General features: G+C 27.6%; 1 protein-coding gene across 1 annotated transcript; it reads right to left on the reverse strand.

The window, feature by feature from the left end:
• Nucleotides 1-266: 266 nt before the first annotated feature.
• Nucleotides 267-16,253, reverse strand: LOC124818548 (uncharacterized). Its single transcript, XM_065795314.1, has 2 exons — nt 16,114-16,253; nt 267-1,775 (listed from the first exon to the last, which is right to left on the reverse strand). Exons 1-2 carry the CDS (start codon nt 16,117-16,119, stop codon nt 327-329), a joined length of 1,455 nt encoding a protein of 484 aa, XP_065651386.1. The 5' UTR covers nt 16,120-16,253; the 3' UTR covers nt 267-326.
• Nucleotides 16,254-17,016: the final 763 nt, after the last annotated feature.

Below are 17,016 nucleotides of genomic sequence, written 5' to 3' on the forward strand. Positions count from 1 at the left end.
TTTGCTGAAGTTGCTTTTGGTGAATGAATTGTTTCATGTGAATCAATTCAATCACCTTTAGTCAACAACTTTAAAGTAGAAATTATTTACATGTTTAAGTAGCGATTGATCAGTTTAACTAATCTTATGAACTGCATTAAAAATTTATTTATTAAGTGAAATAGTTTTAATGTTAAAACTATTTCTTTATTAAGAAACTATTTATTTGTAAAGTAAAATAGTTGTTAAATGTTAAAATTATTTCTCTTAATAAAAATAATGAATGCTTTAAATTATCGTTTCTATATTTTCTTAAAAATCAATAAGTACTAAAAAAGTAACAAATGCTAAAATATTGGTTTTGGATTAAGTAAATGCTTTCTTCTTGCCATCAACAAAACCATTATTAATAATGTTAATACAATAAATGTAGATGAAATTATACTTAAATATTCAAATGTAAACGCAGCACTTGAAAACGCTGTTAGTGTTCCTGCCGCAAACATTGAATTGCGTATGCCATCCGCAAAAGCTTGATTATTTGAGCTAACGTATCTAGCTAAAGTGTTTGCAATAAAAACCTCCGGTATTATACCTGCGCCAGCAAAATTAATCATGTACGCGATGCCAAAAATTAGTTGTAGTGGTTTAGAATTAAAGTATTTCAAAACAATGTAACTCACGTTAATTATGCAAATACCAAATAGTCCAATCAAAACCACAATAAACATTTTCTCATCTGATATAGGTTTGCAGATATATAATAATAAAATTAAAACAGAACTGATTCCTGTACCAAAAATACAAATGTTAAGTTCTAAAAGAGATAATTTTAAAGTGTCTATAACGAACAACGGAAACCACATGTCAAAAGTAACGAGAAAAAGTAGAATAAAAAACGTACTAAACAACAACAACGAAGTATCAAACGATGTAAACAGCAATTTCAAAATCTTAAAAATGTTTAAATGAGGTAAGGAACTAGCTCCTTCATAACTAATCTGAAGTTGTGTAGAATTGAGTAACGGTAATTTTTCATTAGATTCTGTGTTTATACCGGAGATCACTTCAGTATTAGTTAAGGATACTGGAGACCCTCCTAATAATTCAATATTAGTACTTTCAAAGCTTTTAGCTTTTTTTTCTTCTATTCCTTTTAAATCGAATTCTTTCGATAAATTGTGAACCATTAAAAATGAAAGTAAACACATGATTAAACAAGTTATGGTCATAAATATTCCAATAAAATTGACGTTTTTTAAGTGCCAAAATCCAATATAAAAGTCAATTTTTAAAAACAAAAAGTTAATACAAGGTCCTATTATAAAACCAGAGTTAAAAGCTAATGATTGGATTGATAACTGAAAACTTGTTTTACTAGATGGATAACTTCTAACGATCTCGGCAGTCATAACAGAACCTAAACCGCAGCAACCAGATAAAAATCTGCCAACTACTAAAAACCAAGGAGAAAACTGAAGACTGTATAATAAATTTCCAACAATTAAAAAGCAGTTGCAAATAAAAAACCAAACTTGAACTTGACGAGTGCGATCAACTACTCTCCCAATTATCGGAGTACTTAAGGTGAATGATACTATGTACATAGCAGATACCAATGTGTAAAACAATTTTGGTGATTTGGTGTTTACTAGTTCTTTTATATATAACCATAAAGTTGACAGTGTTACACTATATTCTATGCCTAAGATCAAACTTTGAATTGCGAATGCAATAGCCGTGTATTTTCTTTTTTTTAACCATTTTTTATGTTGCGGGGAATTTTGCGAATAATCCTGAAAAAAAAAAAGCATGAAATTTATAGCACTCTTATTTACAAAAATTAAAATGCAAAATATATATATATAACATAATAATAACATAGTTAACACACTATTATCGTGTTTACGATAATAGTATGTAAAACACTATTATCGTGTTTCGATAATATTGTGTAAAACACTATTATCTTGTTTACGATAATAGTGTGTAAAACACTATTATCGTGTTTCGATAATATTGTGTAAAACACTATTATCTTGTTTACGATAATAGTGTGTAAAACACTATTATCGTGTTTACGATAATAGTGCTTTTACAGGTCTTTTGTTGACCGGGGACTTTAACTATCCGAATATTAAATGGGTTGATGATTTCTTCACTGGTACATGTTCAGATCTAAATAGTTCAGAATTTCATTTTACAAAAACTATAAACGACTGATTTTTGTCACAAAGTGTATTTTTTCCAACATTTCAAAAGACGTAAAAAGATTCGACTTTACGAAAACATTCTTGATCTTACATTTACCAAAAATTCAAATCGTGTTTCTGAACTTACATCAAATCCGCCTTTAGGTAAGATTGTTCATGCACATATGATATTGACTTGGAACTACTTGATAAGCGCTAATAATATCATTAAAAATTTTATTTCAAGTTATATATATATAAAAAAGGTGATTATGTTAAAATGATAAAATATTTTAATTCAATTAATTTGAAAGCAGTATTTGGGGATAGAAATTTCAATCAGTGTTATGACAGATTTCTAGAATTATATAGCCTGGACTGTAACAAGTTTATCCCATATTCTAAAAAATAAGGACAACGACAACAAGCTTGTATTACATCTGATATAAAGAAACTAGTTACTGAAAAAAAAATGATCTAAGTTTATTGTATTAGGCAGAAATAATCTCGAATTATAAGCAAAATATAAACTTATTAAAACTAAGACTCGACATTCTATTGAATTAGCTTTAGAACAATTTGAACATGACTTAGCTAAAAGTTCTAAATCAGATCCTAAGAGATTTTATGCATACGTGAACAGCAAATAAAAGTATAAAGAAGGAATTTGCACTTTAAGGTTTCCGCACTTTAGTGTTGAAACCTTAAAGTGCGAATCAAAACCGAGTTTTGATCCTGTTACTCATGTTCAATGTGAAAATGATATAAACAAAATAATCGGTTAAAAAGAAATTCTTGTACGATTAAAATCATTGGATAAATACAAATCCTGTGGGAACGATAGAGTCCATCCGTATGTACGAGTACTTATTCTTCAAGTCTGAGTATTCCTATGAAACATATTCTTAAGCTATCACTTGAATTGAGAGTGGTACCACAAGCATGAAAACACTCAAACATAGTTACGATTTTTAAAAACCGCGATAAGCTTAATCCTTCCAATTATAGACCCGTTTCTTTTTCGTCAGTTATATGCAAAATTTTAGAAAGGATATTAAAGAAAAACTATCATTCGGCATCTTTTAGACAATAATTTGATAAATAAGAATCAGTATGGCTTTTTTACCAGGTAAATCTTGCTTTACAAATTTACTTGAAAGCCAAGATATTGTAACTCTAGCAGTGGATCAAGATTATCCTATTAATATCCTCTTTACTGACTTTTCTAAAGCATTTGACAGAGTTCGCCAGAAAAAACTTATATTAAAAATTGAAATGGTAATCATATATCTGAGTGAAATATGGTAATCATATATCTGAGTGTGTTTCTAAAGCAAATAAAATTTTAGGTCTTATCCGACACACAATTTCATTTTTAAATGCTGATTTACTTAAATTGTTATATGTTTCGCTAGTACGCCCTTATCTAGAATATGCATCTTCTATTTGGAATCCATTTTTAAAAAAAGACGTTAACCTTATTGAAGGAGTACAACATAGAACAACAAGACTAATTCCAGGATAATCAGAGCTTCATAATGAAGAAAGATTAAATAGACTTAATTTAACAACCTTATCTATGAGAGGAGAAAGAAGCGATTTAACTAACTTTTTTAAATGTCTTAATATATCTTATCAGCTAAATGCAGTATCTTCCCTAAGGAACTTTTGTCGACCAACTGGACAACCTGGAAGTGTTCGTGACAATATCCACAATCATAGATATACTTCTTAGATCTGTAGACACTCGAGTTGAAGGATTTTTTTTCTAATCGTGTTATTCCAATTTGGAACAATTCGTCATTTGATGTCAAACTTAATAAGTCAGTGTTAAACTTTAAAAAAAGTCTTGATAAACTTTATTATATGAATTAAAATTTTAAATTGTAATTTTTAAACTTGCTGCTAAAGTGGATTACCACTCATTGAGCATCATGCACCGCACCAATCAAATAAATAAACATAAAAAGAATTTTCATGGTTATTCTAATAGTATAAGATCTAAAACGTGACACCTTTTTTAATACAGGTAAAGAAGATTGTTTTAATAACTATATTATAGTTTTTTACAGTTGTAAAAAAGAAATCAATTTTCACTAAAGCTATTTAGACCAAAATCAAATTTTAATACAAACATTATTCCATTAATTATGAATATTGTCGATAATCAAAGTATAAATAATTTAAATTTTAATTAATTTAATTAAAGTTTTGTTATAAATTGCCCGTTCCTGTGCATACAAACACCTTTACGCATACATTTGTGGATACGCATGCATAATAGTATACATTTACCATGTATATAAAAAATCTAAAACACCAAAAAATGCTGGATCCGCCCCTGATACATGTATTGAAATATGTATATTGCTACCCTAAGTGTATCTCATCATACCCTTATATGATTTCTGGAGGGTAGAATTTGATATAATTGACTAATGTATTGAGGTCCAGTTATATTGCAATACAAAGTATCTTAACGTTAAGTGCAGGCAATTAGAACTTGTTCTATGACCTGCCCTGATTAGTAGTGTGAGTGTAGGTCGCAGGCCCACCGAACCGTCATTGGTGATTAGTTACTTTCCTTAGAATAGTTGATCAAAGTACATTAACAACTTGTTCTAATTGGCTATAACAGCGTAACAGCCAATTAGAACTAAGTTTTAAGTAAACATTTGAACAAAATTTAAAACTAAGTTGTAAATAAACTTAGAACAAAAACTTTTAAATCTAATAGCTCCCATCTAGCTCTTTGTTATACTTTTATAATATTTTGATATGTTTTTTTATATATATGCTAACTTACTAAAGCTTTTATATTATTATTTTTTTATCCCAAAATTCACTGACACGCTAGCTAGCATAAAGGCGTAATACCACACACTAATATTATCGTTACTTGCATAGAATGCTACTAAGATTTACTACGTAACCATTTACCCTCAACATCACTACAAGCACTACTCTAATATATAGATTATTTTCCATTTACCAAGTTTACCGAGTTTCACTACTTTTCTGAATATCTTTTTTATACTGCCTAATAGTTTTGAAAAGCAACATAAATGAAAATAATTATAGCTAAGCACGTCCATAAACAATAATTTGATTTTTAAAAAGTTTTTTATGAGTGTGGTTTTGGATTTGTTGCTATCGTTGTATTTTATTTAATTTAGAAGAAAATGATATTAAATGTAAAAAGACTTGAAGTATATCAAAAATAAATAATAAGATAAAACTAGCAGTACACGTAGTTTAAAAAATAAAAAATTAGGTTTCAAAATTGGTTGTTCTCATGAAAATTGGTAGCAACTAGAAATAAATACTGTTGTGTGAGACACTATACTTGCGTTGACCACAAGCTACAGCCTCTGTGCAACATATGTGTATGGAGAAGAAAAAACTTATCACACAACTTTGAAAGGTCTGCTATTTATTACAACTATTTATGGTCTACTTTTGAAAAGTTTTACTATTATTACAACTATTTATTAGACAAACCAGAGCGTATTTTGAACTTAGATAAATTCAAGATGCAACTAGAACATTACTCAAAACGTGTTGTTGCGAACGAAAAAAAAGGCTCATAATTTAGAGTTAAACAAGTGGAAACAAAGAAAAACAATTACAATAATTACTATAAGTTGTAAAAATGAGGTCGGACAAGCTATAACATCACTTATAATAGTGGAAAAAAAAATATACGCACTCTTTATGGTTTTAAAGTTGAAGCTCGAAAAAAAGTAACATAAATATTTACTGATATAAGTTGGTCTAAACAAGGTATTATTGAGTTTTAAAAAAATATTTTTTCCAAGTATTAGTTCTGCAAAACAAGTATTAATTCTGCAAGATTTCAGCTCACACCAGTTGTTACTGGTGTTACTGAAATTTTGTTATTACTTTGGGATGAAAGGTGTGTTCATCAGGTTTAAGAAGTGAACTAGAGAATAAGCTCCTAGTAAATAGTTTTATCTTTGGTAGAGGTAAAAAGATCAGACCCATGTATAAGAGATGATGTACTAGGAAAAGGACCCTTAAGATATAGCATAATATATAATCTTACTCCTCAAGAATACTTAAAGAGTAAGATGTGCAATGATAGGGTGAATCTGATGTTAAACTATAAGACTTTTATTGAGATGATAGCATAAAACTATGGTTTAAAATAACCTGTTTTTACTCTTTGAGCTCTGAGCCCAAATGGCAAAATTTATTGTGAATATTAAAGTGCAGTCTTTGTCATCAGGTCATTGTCATGTTGAAACAAAAAATTATTTCCGAATCTAAATTAACTAGCAACGGAGTTAAAATTTTGCATTAAAATGTTTATATACGAATTGATTTTTATAGTTGATTCAATGAAAGTCAATTTGCTAGCTCCTCGCCAAGTCATTGATCCCCACACCATGATATTTCCACCACCATGTTTTCCTGTTACTCTTATGCACTTTAACTTACATGCCTCGCCTTGTTTCTGCCAGAATTTGTGCTTCCATCCAATGAGATCAAGTTAAATTTGGGTTCGTCTATTTAAATTACCTTCTCCCAGTGCTTGATAGGCATGTCCAATACTTTTTTGCAAATAATAACCTTCGCTTCATATGACTTTTCATAAGTCATATTTGTTTTTTTACGACTTACTCTACCGTGAAATCCTTGCTCTTGGATTCTATTTTTGAGAAATTAAACATAAATCATGATTTTGTGGTTGTTTTAAACTTTGTCTACAATCTTTTGAGCTGTTTCAAATCTGTTTTGCTTGACATATACAATAATGTTTTTATCAAAAGCAGCAAATGTTTTTCTTTTACGGCCTCTTCCTGCAATTTCATTTGTAGTTCAATTCAAGTTATGCTTTTTTATAACGTAGCCGACTGTTTAAAAACCGATTCCAGTCTGCTTATTAACTTCTCTGTAGGTTTTACCCTTATTTACCAAATCCTCAACTAATTTTCGTTGAGAAATTGTGTCGTTTTACAACGTGCATGTTGGTATAAATTAATCACTTTTATTCAATAATGATTATCTTATGAGTTACATATATTACGTATTTATGTGTTACATTTGTAAATATAATTATAAACGTAAAAATATATAAATTTTACTTCTTTCCCACGAAATCCAAAAAATATACTAAATAAAATTTTGTGCCAACAATTACCACAAAACAAATAAAAATATCATTTACATCGGTCGTTACATGCATATTGAACAAAATATTTGTTGGTGAGTTTAAAAAGTTTAGTGTACTATACTTATATCAATCTGCTGTACTATACAGTATCCTATACTTATTTCAATCATTAATTATATATATAGTAATATATTACATCATATATTCAATTTAAACGAGTTAACTACATTCATTTTTCTTTTAACCTTACTTTTTTTTTACTGTAGTTACCTTTTCTATTGTGTTTTCAATATTTAGATGATTGTGTAACGCAAAAAAAACCAAAGTTACTTAATTGATACTGTAAGAGAAAGTTCTTTTGTGAGTAAACGTTTTAAAATTATGTATTACTTATTATATATTTACTTATTATATTGTGTTTACATTATTTGGTACAATTGTTATTTTATTAATAAGCACCTACATATCAAATAGTTTTATTTTCATAGATTTAAAAAATATCTTATTTTTAAAACCTTGTTTAGGTACATGAGGTTGAAAAAAATATTGCCAATGACCCAAAACAAAACACAGTATCATTTAAATTGGTCGTTACGGGCATATCTAACAAAATATTAGTTCGTAAGTATAAAGAGTTTAGTATACTATACTAATTTCAATCTACTGATTTATTTTATTTATTTTAATACACTACATAACATATTTAATCTCAACGGGTTAATTAAATTCATTTTTCTTTCAGAATTCTATTTTTATAAGTTCTTAATTATTTTTTACTATTGTATTCCCAATATTTAGATAAATGTGTAACGCCAAAAAAAGACCAAAGTTGCTTAATTGATACTAATAAAGTTCTTTGGTGAATAAAATTTTTGAAACTATATATTACCTATTATATGTTTACCTACTATATTGTAAATACATTATTTGGTACAATTGTTATTTTATTAATAAGTACCTACATGTAAAATAGTTTTATTTTCATAGGTTTGTAAAATGACTAATTGTTAAAAACTTGTTTAGGTACATGAGGTTGAGGAACATATTGTTGTAGATAAAAAATATTCATTTGTGATTCCCAAAAACAGTTTAATTAATAAAATAAAATAAAATATATATATATATATATATATATATATATATATATATATATATATATATATATATATATATATATATATATATATATATTGCTTTCTCTACATCACCAACCAATTTTTCTACTGGCTGCACAAATTTAAGAAATATTTATGCAGCTGTAGAATCTTACGAAACAAGCAAAGCACATATTTGCGCTGTTGAAAGTTGTATATAATGATAGTTTTGAATAAATAATGATAGTATTGAATATTTGATCAACCGTAATGTGATGAATAAAAAAAAACAAGCTGAAAAAAGAATTCACGTATTAAAACAAGTCTTTGAAATTATAAAATTCTTAGGTTTGCAAAATTTACTTTACCGTGGAAATGGTAACACAGAAGGCTATACAAGGTGGATGATGTTGATGTTAATTTAAGTTAAGGTAATTTTCTGAAGCTTTTAAAATTTACTGAGTACTGAAAGAGATGCAATTTTAAAACAATATTTAAACACATCTATATTGTCAAGCAAATAGAGAAAGTTAAATCTGGATCAACTGCAAAAATGTCCAAAGGGGACAGGATCATTAGTTACACTTGTATACAAAACTACTGTTAATAGTAAAGTAATTACAAGTATACTAGAAACTATAAGGAAACATATTCATGAAGAAATGTGTGATCAGCAGTTTAGTATACTAGTATGAAAATTTTAAATTGACATGTTTTTCATTTTCAAATAAAAATTTATTAAATTTTTTTTTTGAAAATGGAAAACAAAATATTTCAAGTTTGACAGCACTTAAGATATTGGAGCTGCAGATCAAGTCACTATCTGTCTTCGTTACTTAAATAATGCAGATATTTAAGAGCGCCTTTTTGCTGTCATTAAAGTAAAATATTCAACTGGTAAAAGTTTATATGAATTATTAAAAACTTGCTTTAACAAACATAATATAAATTTTAAAAATGTTATAGAAGAATCATTTGATGGTGCTTCAAATATGAGAGCAGAGTTTGGTTCAGAGAACGCTTTGCAGTCTTTGATTAAGCAGCAAAGTGAAGTATTCATGTTTGGTGCTATGCACATATTTAAAATTTTTTGCGATACCTGTGACAATAGAGCAGCCAAGAATTTATTTGGATTCTTGAATCGCTTGAGTACCTTTTTTTCTGATTTTTAAAAACGAATGGACATTTGGAAAAAAAATCAAGAAAATTTAGGTATCGGAATAAAATAACTTAGAATGCTTCAAAAAATTAAATGGGTTTTTGACGGAGAAGATTATTTATACCCTACTATTGCTAGTTCTTTAGATTTTATTTGTTCATCAAAAAACTTTGATCAAAAGTCCGTGTATGAAGCGACGACATTAAAATATAAATTGTATGAATTCCAAGTTATTTTGACAGTCCATTTATTTCTTAAAGTTTTCAATTCTATTGGACATACATCAAAATATTTACAGTCAAGTAATTTAGATCTTTTACCTAGTTAGTTAATTGTAGAAAACACAAATGATAAAATTGGAATAATATACTTTAATACAATTGTCATTGAAGCACAAAATATTTCACAAATTATGAATAATAAATTTACAAATTTTGCATTGAATGATAGTATAACTGTGAAAGATAAATTACCAATAATGCGTCCTTGGCATAAGAAACGCAATTATGATGAAATGTTTTCAGATGAACCTATTATAAATCCTATTGATAAGTTTAGAGTACAAGTTTTTCAATGCACTATTGATCAATTAAGAACCATTTTTATTGAAAGATTTTCAAGTAATAAGGAAATGATAGCTTATATTTAGTATTTATTGCCATAGAATTTTCAACCTGCAAATAATTTACCAGAATCAGCAATTTTAAAAAAATTATCAAAATTATCATTTATAAGCCATCAGAAATTAGTGTCTGAATTGAACCACTTTTCCAAAGTATATGACAATATTGCAAAGCCTCTGGGTTTAAATACTTCAAAAACTTATAATTATACGTTTCAAGATAATGAAGAGTGTGAGAATGACGAATTTACATTAGATTGAGATAAAATGGATTCAGAAGTTAAAAGTAAAATATACTTACTTAAACTATATTTACTTACTTAAACTTAAATTTAGTTATATTTTATGATTAGTGCAAAAATGTTTTTTTTCACTGGAAAATCAAAAACTATCAATAATAATCATTGTTTAAAATCATGCTTTATATGTCTACAAAAATTATTATACCAATTAAATATGCATTCACCTACATATTGTAACTTGTATGCAGCAGTTAAACTTGTTTTAACACTCTTTGTTACACAGATTAACTGTGAAAGAGCATTCAGTAAGCTTAAACTAGTTAAAAATTGTTTACGATCTTCTTTAAATCAAGACCACCTTGAAGCATTCATGCTAATGTCTATTGAATGAGATTTATTGGATGCTATCGATTTTCAAGAAATATTGAATATATTGAAAAAGTCTTCATCATTGATGAACCAGACGTTATCGGTGTAAAGACCAAAGTGTTTGCACCGATAACATCTTGTTACATAATATTATTCATTTTAAATATTTATTTATAATATAAATAAATATTTAAAATAAATATAAAATTTATTTATAATATTTATGTTATAATTTTTAAGTAAACAAATTACTCGTTAATAAATAAATTTTTAAGGTAATTTTTACACTACATGTGTAAGCTATTTAGTAAAAAATTATTTGTTAGTTTTTTTTTTTGAAATTTAGTTGTCTAATGTTTATGTTTAGTTACTCCCCCCTCTTAAAAATGATGTCAAATCTCTTCCTCTGCCCCTAAAATAAAAAATATTCCATCGATTTTTTTCTGGTGTAATTATACATTTGCTCTCTACAGTATTAAATTGGGGTAAAACACAATAAATTGTTCTTTCAGATATTGAATAAACAAGGTCGTTTCTGAATTTAAAAAGTTTTCTCAAAGATCGTAGTAGCCCCTAATCACCCAACATTTTCAAAATTATAGAAAATTATGCTCTTAAATGACGTAAATTAAGCTTACAAAAAAATTGCCATTAAATCGTTTAGTTCTTAACACCCTCCTCATTTTTAATTATTGTCAAACGTTTTACAACCCCTCCCCCTCTATCTAATAACAATTTTTCAATTACCCCAACGCTTCGGGCCGATTTTATTTACAGCACAGTGGGCCGATTGGGTTTCAGTCCCCCCCCCCTTCCCTGAATCTAATTATATTAACTGAAACATTAACAGCACTAATTAGCTAATAAAGTTAATAGCTTAGTTTGCAATTTCACTTTTGAAATTTGAAATACATGTTCGTTGGCATGATTTTTTTTTTGCAACTTCGTGGAGTTCAAGACGATCACCAATCCCTAACAACCTCTACCCCTGGGGTAAAGTTCCTTAAAGGAATTTTTAAACTATTCTTTTTTGCGCGTATTATATTAAACCATATTGAAATTGACAGATGTCAAATTTCATCAAAAAAAAATTTCTCGTTTAAAAGCTCAGACCATTTGCAGAATTTTAAAATATAATTGTTTTCGTGCAGGCCAAGGCGGCATCAAAACCTATATCGGATTAAATATAGGTTTCGGTGTTACAGATATGAGACTTTCAAGCATTGTGCAAACTTCAAACTTAAGTATGTTTATATTTATGTCAAATGATAACGTTTTGTTAAAAAATTACTTTAATTGGAGCGTGGGAAATAGCTGGAAAAATGCTCTCAAAACTTGACTCCTCAACCCAAAAGGTGAGCGAAATGATTTAATAAATTTATCAATAAACTATTTTTTACTAAACTTACGTTCATTGGCAGATTTTAAATTTTATTTTTTTAAGGTTTTGACGATTAAAATTTTACAACCCCCTCATTTAAAGGAGGGTGCAAACTTTACATGGACATAACTTTCGGAATCTAAAAGACTTTTGGATGAAATTTAAATTCTAGCATTAAATTTAAATTTAGTATGAGACAAATTAACGTATTTAATTAACTTTTTTATCCTAACACTCGTGGTAAGGGAACTTTTTTGAGTTTTTTTGCTTTCCAGGCTTCTTAACACCGCAATTTTTTGCAAAACATTAGACATTATAAAAATATTTAAGTTTGGAATTTGCGCAGCTCTAAAAAGTGTTGAAAAGTCCAATGTGTCAAATAATTGATTCCAATGTGTCAAATAATCGAGTCCAATGTGTCAAATAATCGAGTCCAATGTGTCAAATAATCGAGTCCAATGTGTCAAATGATAGCGCCGATAAGGGTGGTCAAGACTCAGTTTCAATGAATGAAATGTATTCCTTGACCGCTAAAACATTGATGTATAACATGCAGATGTTTCTTACTTTTGCTACCTTTTGGTATACTGTGCCCACTGTGCGCTGCAATAAATATCTTGTGATTCTATAGACTGTTTGTCACTAAATTTTCAGGAATTTTTTATTATATAAATGTACGTTCTCTTTATAAAAATAATACATGTTAGTTAACCGATTCAAAAAAAGCAGTCGTCCGTGCTTTGTCTTTCGTGGCATTTTTTAGGATTTAAACTGATTTCCTTAGAAAATCATAAAGAAATTGTTGAACTATTTGCTTTTTGACAGACTTAGTGTAATTATCTGTTCTTAAAAAGCTAAAATAATTTCATGATCATACAACTACTGGTTCACTAATTATATATCGCGGGGCCTGGTCCATATATAGTATCTAGTCCCAAAATATTAATCAAAATTGTATTTCTTACTGTATTCTAAACATGATATACAGTATCTTATAAAATAATCAATAAATATGATTGTATTTTTACAAACTTAGTTGAATTAGAATAGCAACAAATGGTGGAATTGAATAGCCAATCAAAATACAAAATATTATAAACTGAACAAAGCAACTTTTGCTCCATTGCAATAATATGATTTTATTGATGACTTATTTTAAATGAAATGATAATATGGTCATATCAATATATTTGTACTGCTGATAAAGTTCGTTAGTTACCTAAATTTTGCACTTTAGACCACTTTTTGTTTCATGACGTTTTTTGCGTTTTTTGCTTCAAGATGTTTTCTCTCATATTTTGTACAAAAATTATTCTAAAGACTTTTTTCTCATTCATCCCAGTCTTTTTTCCGAGTTTTTCAAAAAAAGTCAAACTGGTAAAAGGTACAGCAGGTACCTTTGACCGATGCATGTTGTTCTTTTGATCAAAATTTTATTATTAAAAAATCATGCAATGTTTTTAATGTTTTAGTTTTTTAGATATTATAAAGAAACTTCGGACCTACCTTATGTCAATAAAAAAAAATTTATCTAATTATTTTGTAAGCAATCCTAAATGTCTAAAAAAAATCAGAAAAATCAATCCTTACAATCTTGCAAAAAACTTGTGTATCGAAGTTTCGATACTCAGTCAGTATTTCTTATTAAAAATAACTTAATGAAATCAGTTATTTCATGCAGCCGTGGTGCAATAATTAGAGTTCTGGCTCAGAACCAAGAGGTTGACGCCGGCTCTAGCCCAATAAGTGACATTGGTAAGGAAGGGAGGGTGAACTTCCAAGTTAAATATACCTCCGCAGTGCTTTGTGATAAGACTGTAAGGACTTCTGGGTCCACCATAATAACCAAAAAAACAAGGTTATTATAACTATTTTGATATAGTCACATATTTTCTTAGTTAGATGCTACTTACATGGGATGAATTGTGTTAGGGTCCAAAACTTTTAACGCGATTTAATTGTACAAAGTATGTTTTATAGTATATATAGTAATTGTTATGATTTTAGATAAGAAAAGAGAAAAAAATATTTCAATAATTTATAATAGATGGTGGTCTATATTCATTTACATATAACTATAATGCTTTTTAGAGGAAATATTTTAATAATGACAACAAAAAATACAATAAAAAAAGAGTATAATATATCAATTATTACAAGAGATCAAATGAACACTAAACATAAGGTACTGAGGTTTAGATGAACCATTCTTGGTGATGGAAGTTTCATAATAAAATCTTCAAGTTTCACATCATAAATATTGCCATTGTCTCGTATAAATTTATTAACAAAGTCTCCTGACATCTTATAATACTTAATTTTGCAAACTATGCCAACAATTCTTATAACTTCTGCTAAATAAAGTCTAGATTATTTCTTTCTGCCCAACTTATTTTTTAATTTCTAATGAATTTGATTTTTGAGAAAATTTACTTGATAATTTCATTATCAAGTTAATTTCATTATCAAGTTAGTTTCAATATCAAGTAAATTTACTCAAAAATCAAGTTCATTAGAGCTTTGATCATTAAAACACTTGTCAGCCTGTTTAAAAATAACTTGTATTTTTCTTTTTCTTGAAGGAGACGTTTTACATTGTTAATTATTAGATTTTGAATCTAGGCTTTAATCTGAGGTGTATCAGTCAAAAAACGCAATTTTCCTTTACGCTTTTTTGTAGTTGCTTTTCTTAACTTGACTTTGGAGTGGGATTGCATTATTTTAGGTAAAACAATGAATGATATTGATAGTAAACTCACAGGAACCATTTCCCCTAAAACAATAGACAATGTTGATGGTAAACTGGCAGAAGCAGTTTACCAAAATTAATTCTTCGTCTATTGAGAACTTTTTCTGGTTTTGTATGTGAATATGAGTACTCGAATCTTTCAGATTTTTTAAACTGCTTCAATTGACATATCAAAGTTGATTTTTTAATGTTGCAATGTCTTGAAGCTTCGTTTAAACTCATTATTTGTTAAAACACAAAATTTACTGCATTAAGTATATCGTTTCAGAAATCTTGTTGCAAAAAACACCAACCTTGATCCTTGGCATTTTAAAACTAAAATGTATTGACAGAGTTGATTAAGTATTTTTATGCTTTTAATTCCCTTGAGAGCTGTGCAGAGACTAAGTAATAAAATCAACTTAATTATAATATTGACACAGCTGTGCAACTTACTAAATTAACAAAATTGATTATTCCAAGTGTAGTAGTGCTTCAAGAATAACTAATGAATTGCATTACATTTCAACGGAATTTTTTTCATGTCTATAATACTTGAAACAATAATGCATTTAAGAGCAATAAAGCACAACCGCCTGATAAACTTGGTAAGCAGAAGTTAGTATGACTCAAAATAGGGTTTTTTAGCTTTCAAAAAACGCAGACCAGACATTATTTTGATATAATGAGAACTTGTAAAAAGGCGCTGCTAAACCGACTGATTTAGGTAGAACATGCAAGGACATGCTGCAGCATTAACTGAGGTTTGGGGTTGGGGCAGGTATAAATCAATCAATGTAGCAGCACTCTTATATTTCTCATATAAACAGTATGATATCTGGTCTGCGTTTTTTTTTTTAACTCAAAACCACATTTAGACCCACACTATCTTCTGCTTGGCGATAAACTCGTTAATAAATTTCCCAAGTTTAGCCTCATAAAGTTTGCAAATAACTGAGGAAACAATTTTTGTCGGTCAAATGTGCAACGTCCTAGTCTGGTCAAAGGTACACGAGATGGGTTTCTTTAACAATTATCGTCTTAATCCCCATTTACGGGAAGAAATAATCATCCAAACTTTTCCATAACAAAAAAAAGATGTTGGGTAGTACTTATGAGCTCGTAGATGAATCAGACAACAATTTATGACAGTTTTAAAATCTATATTAGTTTAATGTGTTTTAAAACTGTTTTTAAAATATATTCTTACCGTCATTTTATTTTCTCATCGGTTGCTTAGTACTTTGTTATGGTCTTCAAAAAAAACTGATAGCTGTTACAGTTTGATTCAAATTGTTTATTAATATTTTGTATCATTTGGTCACTAAATGTAGTAAAACGTTTATTAAATTTCTTTAGATTTTAAAAATCATTTTTATGCCTAAAATTGTAACATATTTATAAAGTAGCATATTTATAAAACATAATTATAAAGTAAACTCGTGTATGTATTACTTATATAAAAAGACAAACAATATTTAGTCAATAATTTTATTACAAAACTTAAAATCTAATAAAATAAAACCTAAAACATCTAGTAAAAATCTTTTTAATTACACAAACCATTGATTTTAAATTTATTTTATTTGAAAAAAATTTTTGCATAAGATTTCAATGTTTAAATAAGAATGATTAATGCAATTTACGGTAATTATTTTATTTCTGGTGTTAAAAAAGAAATTCTTACAGATTTAATCTGACCGCTGTACATCAATTAATTCAAAGAAATTTGATTATGAAGATTGTTTAAGAGCAGTTTAAAAACATTTTTTTTACAGGGTAATTTTATGACAAATGAATTTGCCGAAGAATTCTGAATCCAAGGATGTTACATCCATAAAATATTTTTTCTATAATCCATATTTTTTTTATTATCAAAATTATTACTATCAAAAGTTATATTATTAATGATAATAATAATAATAATAATAATAATAATAATAATAATAATAATAATAATAATAATACTAATAATAATAAAATAATATATATATATAAAACTATATATATATATATTTATATATATATATATATATATAAAACTATATATATATATTTATATATATATATATATATATATATATATATATATATATATATATATATATATATA

This window comes from Hydra vulgaris, chromosome 04, assembly GCF_038396675.1.
Source record: "Hydra vulgaris chromosome 04, alternate assembly HydraT2T_AEP".
NCBI lineage: Eukaryota > Metazoa > Cnidaria > Hydrozoa > Anthoathecata > Hydridae > Hydra > Hydra vulgaris.